The sequence below is a fragment of the Centruroides sculpturatus genome, unplaced genomic scaffold, assembly GCF_000671375.1.
Source record: "Centruroides sculpturatus isolate CEXI.00-Female unplaced genomic scaffold, Cexi_2.0 scaffold1533, whole genome shotgun sequence".
Classification (NCBI taxonomy): Eukaryota; Metazoa; Arthropoda; class Arachnida; order Scorpiones; family Buthidae; genus Centruroides; species Centruroides sculpturatus.
The window spans coordinates 168,662-180,864 of NW_019385755.1; the positions used below are offsets into that span (position 1 = coordinate 168,662).

At 38.4% G+C, this 12,203-nt stretch overlaps 1 protein-coding gene and 1 non-coding gene across 3 annotated transcripts; both read left to right on the plus strand.

The window, feature by feature from the left end:
- Positions 1–1,546: 1,546 nt before the first annotated feature.
- On the plus strand, positions 1,547–1,661 carry LOC111641817. Its single transcript, XR_002759479.1, has one exon. It is a non-coding gene; the product is annotated as a U5 spliceosomal RNA (small nuclear RNA).
- Positions 1,662–4,867: 3,206 nt separating this feature from the next.
- LOC111641815 lies at positions 4,868–12,032 on the plus strand. 2 transcript variants are annotated; one of them, XR_002759477.1, is made up of 4 exons: positions 4,868–5,006; positions 10,904–10,984; positions 11,048–11,140; positions 11,782–12,032. XR_002759477.1 is itself a non-coding variant. In XM_023388050.1 (2 exons), exons 1-2 carry the CDS (start codon positions 10,012–10,014, stop codon positions 12,024–12,026), a joined length of 1,218 nt encoding a protein of 405 aa, XP_023243818.1. In that variant the 5' UTR covers positions 9,973–10,011; the 3' UTR covers positions 12,027–12,032. The 2 variants fall into 2 exon arrangements, 1 of the variants encoding a protein (XP_023243818.1); XM_023388050.1 differs by lacking the exons at positions 4,868–5,006; positions 11,048–11,140 and having other exon boundaries at positions 9,973–10,984.
- Positions 12,033–12,203: the final 171 nt, after the last annotated feature.

Here is a 12,203-nt window from a genome sequence, read left to right on the forward strand (position 1 = left end):
CTAATGTAACGAAAACGAAACGAACCTAACCGAAGCGACGCCATTTTCGAACCATTAGTAGCATTAACCCAGATAGCTGCAGATAGCACTCGTGTAAACGCGGGAATCCAGAAAAGGCTTACCTCCGCACTTAGGACATGGCGGAAAGAAACCGGTTAGGTCCGGATGAGGCACAAGCCCCACAAGATGGCAGAACGTCTGCGCAGCCTCTTCGGTGGGGAGATAGCGAAGAAAACTATAAGATGTTATATTATTGAATATTGTGGCGGGATCCATAACGGGAGACGCCGAAATATCGCATGTATGGCATGATTGGGATTGGTATTACATATACTGGATTCGAGGATATGAAGGCGACTATGGCTTATATAACCGCGGGAAACGGTCACGTGACCCGCGGTCGGCACCCATTGGCTTGCGGAGCCTCGGGGGACGGTCCGAGTGTCACGGGACCCGCGTCCCATTGGCCCTCGGAGTGCACTGCATCTCTATGGCTGAGGAACAACCACGTGATTTGGCTGTCATGCGCAGTGCTGTCGTTGGGCTCGTTTGTCTCAAATATGAGTTCCGAAATGTTTCTGGAAAGACGACGTGCTGGACTAGTGGACAAAGGCTTGGACTACAGTCAACATAGACCCGGGTTCGCGGCCCGGCCAAGGTAAGACTAATAAATAATATTGTATAGTTATATTTACAGGCAATAGATGGCGACTATGGATGACTTCAGGCGGGTGACATGGACTGTGGCCGGGACAGACGGCGAAGGCGGAGCAGGAAAGCGCGAGGAGAGACAGACCTAAGCAAGGTGTTCGCGAGAGCGCGTTAAAATTTTTTTTCGCGCGGTGACTGCCTTTTGACCACAATGTCACGTGACCGGATATGACGTAGCCGAAACTTCAGGGGCTTATATCTCGCGAAGGGTCGCGCGTAGGGGTATGGTTCCTTTGACTTTATTGTTCGTACGGGGGAGGGCTACCCGTTGGGGGGGTGTCGACCCCCTCATTCGGAGGGTAAATCTTACCCTTGCCACACTCGGCTTTGACCGGTTGCAAACCCACCTTAATAGCGAATTTTACGTCGGAAGGTATCCTAACGTCGACACCTAACTTTGGATATTCCGATTCCAAGCGACGAAAAAAATCCCTGGACGTCAAATCGCCGAAATCCATCTTTTGAGAAATTCGAACTATACGCAACACGCAAACCAACTCGTCGAATTAGAATCGCGCGCACCGTCACGTGACACCACTCGTCTCCAAAAGGCCACGGCGCCGGGAGCGAGTCTAGGAGGAAAACAGGAAGTGCCGCCATGACGGTATACCTATCTGGAATTTAACCGAATTCTCTTCTGACTGGAACTACTTTCAAAAACTCTCTTGAGTCGATCGCGATTGAACCTCGTTTCAGTCGAGATCGAAACGATCGACAGAGGTCGCACTACGGCGCAGTCGCTGACCTTGATCACAATCTAGATTGAAATGCTCGGTGCGACTATGCAGACGCGAATTTAGTAACGAGAGAGAGTGCGAGCGTTATGGTTCTCGCACANCTCAAATTCCCTTCAGTCGAACTAATCTTTCGCCTTTTACTAAAGATTACCGTGGAGGGGAGCTTTACAATTAGCCTATAGGCAATTTTTGAAATCCCGCTTTCCGCGGGATGTTTTATAAACAAAAAATAGTTAACTTAATGTAGTGGCCAAATCTAACGAGTCACGCTATTGGTTATTTTCTTTTGACGATTAACTACGTCATAACTGTGACAATGAGAAACGAAGAATCAGACGTATGGAGTTAAGAGCCTTATATGTGTTCGCGACTCACTTTGATTCGTTTATAACTGTCGCTAGTCGAACGTCCTGCTGTTCGCGCAGGCAGTCCGCTGGAGAAAAACCCGGCTATTGAAAGCGATGATAAAACTGGAATAACTACTCGGTAAATCACGAACGTCAACGAATAAAATGGAAATTTTGGTTACAAATAATACTTTTTCTTGCCATATATCTAATAATTAGCAGATCGCATCGTCTCTCTAAATGTCTTTTTTATTTCTGTGTTGATAGCCGGACACGTGTTCCGCAGCCATCTTGTTTTTTTCTCGCGCGCGTGGGATTGAGGGAATTCTCGATTCAATTCCGGATACGTATACCCAGTGGTGATATTCAGCGGGTTCGCACAGGTTCGGCCGAACCCGNGGGAGCGAGTCTAGGAGGAAAACAGGAAGTGCCGCCATGACGGTATACCTATCTGGAATTTAACCGAATTCTCTTCTGACTGGAACTACTTTCAAAAACTCTCTTGAGTCGATCGCGATTGAACCTCGTTTCAGTCGAGATCGAAACGATCGACAGAGGTCGCACTACGGCGCAGTCGCTGACCTTGATCACAATCTAGATTGAAATGCTCGGTGCGACTATGCAGACGCGAATTTAGTAACGAGAGAGAGTGCGAGCGTTATGGTTCTCGCACATATCTGACAGGGTTTGATATTTATCGCGTCTCGCCATTCTCGCTCGCTCACGTCTGCACAGCCCGCTAAGAATTCGGCCGGGTGGTCATTTTAGTTTTAATTTTAAGCTTTTGAATATTTAATTGTATTGTTGTGAAAACTAATATTAATTCGTTCTAGACTGCATACTATTAATAACAAACAAAACTTACTACTACACCTTATCTTGCAGCCGAAGTTTATTATTTCAAACGTTTTCGGTCATGTTAAATGACCTTTTCTCAAGAAAAAGAAATCAAATAAAAGATAAAAACTGTAAAAATCGAACGCTTAATACAAACGAACAAGCTTTTCAATGTTTTTGAACTAGCCTATAATCGTTGCAATTAATGACGTCCGTTTTAACGGAAGTATAAACATTTTATATGCTGGAACGCTGCCATTTTATATGCTGGAGGATCGTGAGAGATCCAAGGAATAAATACATGGTTATATGAGGGCTTTCTGTAGACTTTAGTAGTGAACCCTCCTGAGCTGTTAATTTGTATATACAGATCTAAGAAATGTATGGTCTTATCGTTTTCTTGCTCTAACTCTATCTCAAGACCAAATCTATTGTCATTTATATCCTTTATAAAACTCTGTATGTTGGGTTTAGCGTTCCAGAATATAAGTACATCGTCTACGTATCGAACATACATTATCATTTGCGCCTCATATTTCGGCAACAGTGCGTTTTCTAGCGTTGCTAGTATCATTTCACATAGCGTACCTGCAAGGGGACTGCCCATAGCTACCCCTTTTTGTTGTGTGTGTAGGTAACATCTTTGAAACTAAATAGCGCAGAGAAAATGGTAAGGTGTACCAATTCTAAGATGTATTTTCTTTTCCTTCCTTGAGAAGGGATCATGCTAAGTAGTAGGCCTATATCCCTTAATTAATTGACAAAAACATGGTTCCAGTTTAACGGATGGATATAAGGCTTTGTAGTCTAACACTGTCAAATATTTAACTTCCTTCGAGTTAATATCAGCCATTTTGTTTAAAACCTCTAATGGTTGCTTGATTGTTTGGCAACATGCCCCTAACAATCCGTACAGCGTCAAGCAACCGTTAGAGGTTTTTAGAGCTATTTAGTTTCAAAGGTGTTACCTACACACAACAAAAAGGGGTAGCTATGGGCAGTCCCCTTGCAGGTACGCTATGTGAAATGATACTAGCAACGCTAGAAAACGCACTGTTGCCGAAATATGAGGCGCAAATGATAATGTATGTTCGATACGTAGACGATGTACTTATATTCTGGAACGCTAAACCCAACATACAGAGTTTTATAAATGATATAAATGACAATAGATTTGGTCTTGAGATAGAGTTAGAGCAAGAAAACGATAAGACCATACATTTCTTAGATCTGTATATACAAATTAACAGCTCAGGAGGGTTCACTACTAAAGTCTACAGAAAGCCCTCATATAACCATGTATTTATTCCTTGGATCTCTCACGATCCTCCAGCATATAAAATGGCAGCGTTCCGAACCTTAATCGCAAGAGCTTATTCGCATTGTAGCAATACAAAAGATAGAACGGATGAACTGAATTATACATATAACTTAGCCAGAAAGTACGGGATTAATGTTAATGCTATTATCAGCAAGAGCATAAAGCGCCTTAAGAAGAGAAGTTTACCTAATAATGAAGGAATTATAACGATGGATTATAACGCATCGCTGACTGATATCTTTCGACTCGTCGGAAAAGCCAAGAACAAAAGAATCCTATATAAAAGAACCCCCACCACTTACCAGCTATTGCGATCCAATAAGGATGAAGTGGACAGAAACACAATCCCCGGTGTCTATAAAATCCCAGTTACGGACTCACGGCGACGTAATAAATTAATGTATATAGGAGCCACAGGAAGATGTATCAAGGACAGGTTAGCAGAACACCATTTCCTTGGTGTTCTGCTAACCTGTCCTTGATACATCTTCCTGCAGCTCCTATATACATAACCGTGCACGGCGCTGGCCACATACGTTTTAGCGGACCCGCAAGACGTCAAAGCCGAATGGGACCAAGCAAGACTACGGCAGGTAGTTCGAGACCGTAAACACCGGCATTACGCGGAAGCATGGCATATTTGTAAAGCAAAGCATAAAGGCCTTGCAATCAACTTTCGAGAATCGGCAAAAATATCGGCAGCATGGTCCTCAAGCTTAATATAAAGCCTTAATAATCGATTACTATGATACTATGCATCTTTATATTCTAAGCTATGTATTTATGCTCGTTGATCGGAGGTGGTAACTCTATGTAATTATGATTTTTAGATATTTATATAATTTTTAGGATTGTTTATACTTCCGTTAAAACGGAAGTCATTAATTGCAACGATTATAGGCTAGTTCAAAAACATTCGAAAAGCTTATTCGTTTGTATTAAGCGTTCGATTTTTACAGTTTTTTTATCTTTTATTTGATTTCTTTTTCTTGAGAAAGATCATTTAACATGACCGAAAACGTTTCAAATAATAAACTTCGGCTGCAAGATAAGGTGTAGTAGTAAGTTTTGTTTGTTACTAACATTAATACATTATTTTATGTAAAAAATTAATATTGTGTTATTTGTTATCTAAGTTGTTTATAAAAATAAACATGAGACAGTTCCTATCTAACATGACCCAGTCAACACAGACCTCTGTACGATTCCCATTTTGATTTGTATGAAGATATTCGTTTGTTTGTTCGCTATACACTGCAATGCCGTTCGACCAATTGCTACGAAACTCGGCAGTTACGTTTACATGCCTGTAACTTAGATGACGTCATACATTCCACCCCAAATTATCTATTGAATTTTTGTAGATCACTTTTTGTCTACATTCCATTTGTTGATTTACATGTAGCGCCATGTATTGGCAAAAAATTTAACAAAACAATTAACTAAATATAATTCTTACAAAAAAGAATATAATTTTTTAAAATAAGTATTATATTCACTTAATTATTGCGATAGGTAACATATAGCACTTGCCTGTATGGAATGGAGAGTTTAAGTCTGTGAAAAGGCTATAAATATTAAATTTTACAAAACAACAACTCGGGTTTTTTCGTTTCTGAACGGGGTTCAAATCTAGGACAGATGGACGCGATTGGGACTGGAAGATAGCCGTAGAGCATATCGATAGGAACAAAAAAGTCAATGGAACCATGCCCGTACGGGCGACCCTTCGCGAGATATAGGCCCCCAAAATGTCTACAGGTGAACTTTTTGAGACCCTCAAAAATGGGGTAAAATTCAAAAGTGAAAATTTTCAGAACTAAATCTCGAAACCGCATTTTATGCCATTTCTGTTAGAACTGACTAGACACTCCCAAAACCTCCCTAAACACGAGGATCTCCACCTTTCGACCGCCAGTTCCGGGGAGCGCCATGGAGAGTCGCGCCTCGCTCTCTCTCTCAAGCCTATCGCGTGTTTAACAGGCAGCAAGCCGTATTCTAACGACACTTCTATCTGCAAAGACTAAAGAAAAGCCCGATTATTACCGCTAAATAGGCAACGTTTTCTCCGCCGCTCCCATCTAAATCGAGCGCGCTTCTATTTCGCTATCTCTAACACATTCTAACTGACGATGGAAAAGGCCAACAAAACAGATTGTACACTCATCTTCGGCAGAGTCTCCTCCTTTCGCTACCTGACGACGCCTAGCCAGTTTCCGATCTTGTTTAGACGAGGACAAGGTGAGGTCGCCGGTCACCACCGCCGCCACCTCCTCCTCCTCGGCTATGTCCTGGAGGTCGACGACGACGAAGATGGGATCGCCCGATGTTGTCTGAACAATCGCATATAATCCAGTTTTCGCGTACAAGAATCCTACGGTAACGCGCACCATACATATATATACACACACACAAGCTTCGCTGTTCGCTGGGCGTTCGTCTTTCCTCTGCCGTTTCTCTTCGTCGCCCTCGTGCACGGATACTGTACATCAGAAAGCATACGTATATATACGATCTAGACATGTCGGCAAAGACAAAAACGTCGGTCGATCGTTACATGTAAACCTTCAGCGACAAACATTCTGTTGTTAAAAATAACAGAAGTTCGTGTGAAAAATCCAACTGTGATTAGAGAGGTTGAGGCACAAGTTCAAACGTTAAACGTGTACGGGTAGCAGAAATACACGTTACACGTCTCAAGTCCATGTAAAAATTGTTGAGGCACCCGTTAATAACATCACGTGACAATTTCAAATAATTGGAAAAAAAGAATATTTCACATATATCTAATTTATAAATATATATATATATATATATATTTATATACTTTCTCTTATGCAAATTACTAATTAATTACTGTTTTTTTTTGTTTCTTTTCTCAATTTTATAAATAACTAGCTGCAAGGACCCGCTTCGCTGGGCAAAAAGTAACGATAGTGAAGATTAAGATAATTACATTATAGCCAATCTTACCCGTTTTCACAGAATGCAAGAATTAGGTCCCCCGTTTCCAGACTAATTAGAGAATTTTTACGTNTTATGAAATAGAAGGTTGTTTGACAGATTTTCATAGATGTGAAAATATAAATAATATATTTCTATAAACAAATTTCAAAGCACTGTTTCATATCATTAAAATATAATTTAATTGAAATTATAAAAGTTATGTACGTATCACAACAGCAAATCCATTCTCTATTGAGTTCCTATTTTTGTTTTCATTTATATACAGGGCTGTGGAATTTTGGTGTTTTAGCCGGAGTCGGAGTCGGAGTCGGATTGGTAAGGAAAAGTCGGAGTCGGAGTTGGAGTCGGTAGATTTTTACGCGACTCCACAGCCCTGATAAAAAGAATATAACTTTAAAATATATATATATTATATTCACTTAATAACGTTTTGTTAAATCATTTTATTAAATTAAAAACATGAATCCGATATTTAAACAAAATACAAATTTATATTTTGAATCAAAAAAACACAACACCTTAATTTGCTGAGAAAAAAAAACATTAAATTTTTTTCTCAGCAAATTAAGGTGTGTGTTTTTTTTATTTATATACTATTGCTGAGTGTGTGTACATCAATTTATATTTTGATTTTAAAATTAATGCTGGTGGCGCATAGTGACTTTACTTTATAATTAAAGATGCAGGACACAAAGAGTCCTTTAAGGCTTATCGGCGGCCGAGTGGACTCCGTCTACGCTTGATAGTGATGACCAGACCCTTAACACCGGGGTTCGCACGTCACTCGGAGGAGCTGGCAGCGGGAGTTTTTTCCGGGTTTTCCTCCTTTCCAATGACGCCTGAATAGGGGCCAGCTTCCTTTCGAAGTCCTCCAGGAAGGCATTCTGTCTCCCTTACTTGCGGGGGTCGTCTCCTATGAGGCCACATTTGGTTGCTTAGTGACCTTTCTTCTATCTTTTTAGGACTGGTCGTCTTCGATAAAATCGCTGTTTGGTCGCTGTGCGACCAATCACTTTGTTTCTTTTGGAGTGACAAGCGAAGCATAACACTCCACTATCGTCAATGAGAAACAAAGAGCCCTTTGTCGTCTTTCGTCGGCGTCTTCTGTCTTCATTCAAGTGGGTTTTAAATAAGCGGTACACAGAAAAGCCTCTCGTACATTCCTGAAGTATACTTACAGAATAAACAGAACGGTGTTTTAAATGTTTCACTTTTTAGTGTTTATTGAAACAGAACGGTGTTTTAAATAGTTATTTACACTGGTTCGCGTAAATTGGTGGCGGGGCAGTGTCTTTGATGACCGTCCACACTGTTTGATGTTGATTGGAAACAAACTGATAGTCTAAAATGGATAAGAGTGTATGTGATTTAACGATTTTACCATGGAATATACTGCTTGAGACCATGTTAATGTTAATATATAATTTAAGATATATATTGTTATATATGATTCTTATGATGTCGGGCTATCTTTCTATAAGAAAATGGATAGTTTTTAACATCCAATTGATGTACATACTTTTAAACTTTAATAAAATCTTTACTAAAGATTACCGTGGAGGGGAGCTTAACAATAAGGCTATAGGCAATTTTTGAAATCCCGTTTTCCGCGGGATGTTTTATTCAACAAAAAATAGTTAAGTTAATGTAGTGGCGAAATCTAACGAGTCACGTTATTGGTAATTTTCTTTTGACGGTTGACTATTTCATAACTGTAACAATGAAAAACGAAGATGGCATAACTACGCGGTAAGTCACGAACACCAACGAATAAAATGGAAAGTTTGGTTAGAAATAATACTTTTTCTTGCCATATATCTAATAATTAGCAGATCGCATCGTCTCTCTAAATGTCTTTTGTATTTCTGTGTTGATAGCCAGACACGTGTTCCGCAGCCATCTTGTTTCTTCTCGCGCGCGTGGGATTGTGGAAATTCTCTTATGACTGGAACTAGTTTCAAAAACTCTTTTGAGTCGATCGTGATTGAACCTCGTTTCAATCGAGATCGAAACGATCGAGAGAAGTCGCACCTTTTTTGGTCTGGTTTTTGTGAAATTTGATTGGTTGGTAGATTACCGTTTGATATTCGGCTGTGAATGGTACAGTTTCGTAGAACTAACAATAGGAAACAATATATCTGAAAAAATTTAAGATATAATTTCAATTGGTGTCTACTTGACCAATGAATTTGTGCCATTTCGTATAACCCGAGTATCGTGATAAACGTGACTGTAGGCTGAAGTAACCAAACTCTTTATATGGTTTTCGTTTTAATGTTTTATATTATAGTGTTTAATTTATATAACAACAAAGGTTATCTTACGTAAGAGTTTATCACACCGAGTTACCATTTTAAAATTCTTTATTCCTTTACCGTATACAATTTAAAGAATTTTTAAAATGTGTCAGAGTGGGCACTCGATGTGATAAACTCTTACGTAAGATAACCTTTATACATATAAATCAAATACTATAATGTAATATAATAGATGGATTGGAAGTACGAAATAATCAATAATCTTAATCTTTGCTGTTGTTAGTTTTTGCCCGGGCAACGCCGGGCTCATCTAGTTTTATTATAAAATAACATAACAAATGAAGATGAAGTCGATATTTCTACTTGCTGCTGCTTATTATCCACACCCCGGAACACCCCCTTTTAAAATTGCATTAATTTTTTTTAATTGTTCCTTAGTCGGTTTATTATTTTCAAGTCAATGGCGGTCTAAACAAAAGTATGGGTTTCCTGTTTAAATGGATAACACGTTATCATTGTCTCGAGTGTTATCCTCGAAACCTGCTGTGGTTTGTTTAGGAAATTTATTTTTCCTGGAGTGCCTTAATCTAAACATATGTCCAAAATTATTCCATGGAGTTGTCTCAGGAAAGAGTCCATGGAGTTAGCAGTCAACTCCTACATTTAACAAACTTCTACAATATATGAGTTTAAAAATTCTGGTTTACAATAAACAAAACAGACAAATTTTTTGGATAGGCCCCTTACAAGCAGGTACAATAAAACATCATTAAACATTGTTAAATTAAGTATTATTTCGCAAAAGTATTGTTTTCGTTCGGTTAATTTGCCAGATGTTAATTAATATGTCTTCCAAAATTACTCCTTTGAAGATACTATCATTGAAAACGCTTTATACATCCAAAGAAATTACCATAATGGAGAACTACGGCTATAAATATAGAAAATATATCGATTTTAAGGGAGGATTTCTTTTATTAATGCTGGATAGAACTGGGCGCGAAGTAACTGTAAGAATTAGGAATAAAGTTAGTGACGGAGAAAGATTATTTTGGCCACTTCTGTCTCATCCAAATATTTTGATATTGATACAAGCGCTAAATATCTCAAAGGAGATGTACGCCTTCATCATGCCAGCGTGCCTGTGTACATTAGAAGAGAGGTTAAAGATGTCTAGTATATGTAAAAAGTCATGGGGATATTTATTATGTAAAAAATGGATCAGAGAAATCTTGGACGCATTATCTTATTTACATGATAACAAGTTATATCTTGTCAATTTGCAAATAGAAACCATCATGTTGTCTAGTTATCTGAATGCCATGATATCAGATTTTACTTCATTGACAGATATGGAGTACATCGTTGATCCTCTTCAGTTGAAATTATCAAATTATGAATTTCGAGACATTATTACCAAAACTGGTACATATTCAACTGCCAAACTAGATCTATGGGAATTTGGGATATTTGCATTGCAAGTGATAACTCGAGGAGGAATTAAAGAACTAATAAAGCGGTACAATTATGAAAATGTTATTTGTGATCAAGAAAGACTGCGTACAATACTACCCAATATACTAGCCGATCCAATCGACTTTAAGAAAATCTTGAAACATTTTCATCCTTATTCGAGTGACGTTACCATTCAAGACGCTGCTTTGTGCCTTGAATTTTTATCATGTTTCCTCATAGAAGATAATCAAACATCCATTACACTTCTAGATGGTTTGGAGCATGTATATCTTCAACCGTGGAAAGACTCAGAACTAAGAACTAAATATGAGACTTGCAGATGTTATAACAGTAAGTTTCATTGTTTGCTATGAAAATAATGAATTTCATTAATAAATAATGGTTATTGAGCAGGTACATTTGCCAAAAACTTGCCAGTTAATAATAAAGATCTTACAATTCATGAATCCTATTTAGATTCAAGAGTGTATTGCTGTTACTGTTTAAGTAAGTGAGAAAATTCATGTATTTAAAATTATACAGGGTGTCTCATAAGTCTTGAGTGTCCGCCGGTGGTCGGATATAAAACTACCAATTTATCCATTCACTGGAACACTGGTCGTGGGATCGCGCTTCGTGCAGTTTTCCGAATACTCTTCACTGTCTAAAGCCTATGTGTTACTCCAATTCTCCATCCTTAAGTCTAGAATCATAGGAGTTATATTGATCTCTGTTTATGATTTTGCAGGTAAAGCATTGCATTGAATAATTATATAAGGAGGAATGAATTCGAGTTATTTATGCAAAGAATTTTTAGTCTGCATGAAATTGTCGAAGAGTTTAACAGGCTGCATCTGAACTTACCACACGCAACAGTATGGATGCAGCCTGTTAAACTCTTCGGTAACTTCAAGCCGACTGAATGTCCCCAGCTTTAAATTGAATTCGTTCTTCATTCAGTGCCACGCTTCACCTGTAAAAGAATAAACAAGGATTAATATAACTCCGATGGCTCCAGACTTATGGGACTTATTTACAATAATATAATATAAATAACTTAATTAAAATATATATTGTTCTTTTAGTAGATCTAAAATTATAAATGGAATCGTGTAATTTTCTTAATTTTTTTTTCTAAACTCGATTAGGTTCTAAGTACAGAAGATATCATACAGCACCATGTTACAGAGGTTCAATGAAAGACAGGATTTGTGCTGTTCAGCATGGAAATAATTTTCAACAGTCCACGAACCCGTTAGAAAAAGATGGAAGTAAAGTAAATGCCGGACTTTGGGAGCGCATTAAAAGTTTCTTTCTAACTCATGTTTTAACAAATTGTGCCCATTTTGAATACAGTGACTCTTGTAGTAACTCGACAGTTATCGATAAATAAATTAAATTTCGGTATTGTTCAGTTTATTTAATATTGTTTAACTGATTAACTGATTGTGCATTATAATCTACTCAGGAGGCACTCCCTCGGTAGATTGTCCATGTGTTGATTTGCTCAACACATTCTATCAACCCACTCAATTAAATACAGTAGATCCCCCTATAAGACGGTAGATAC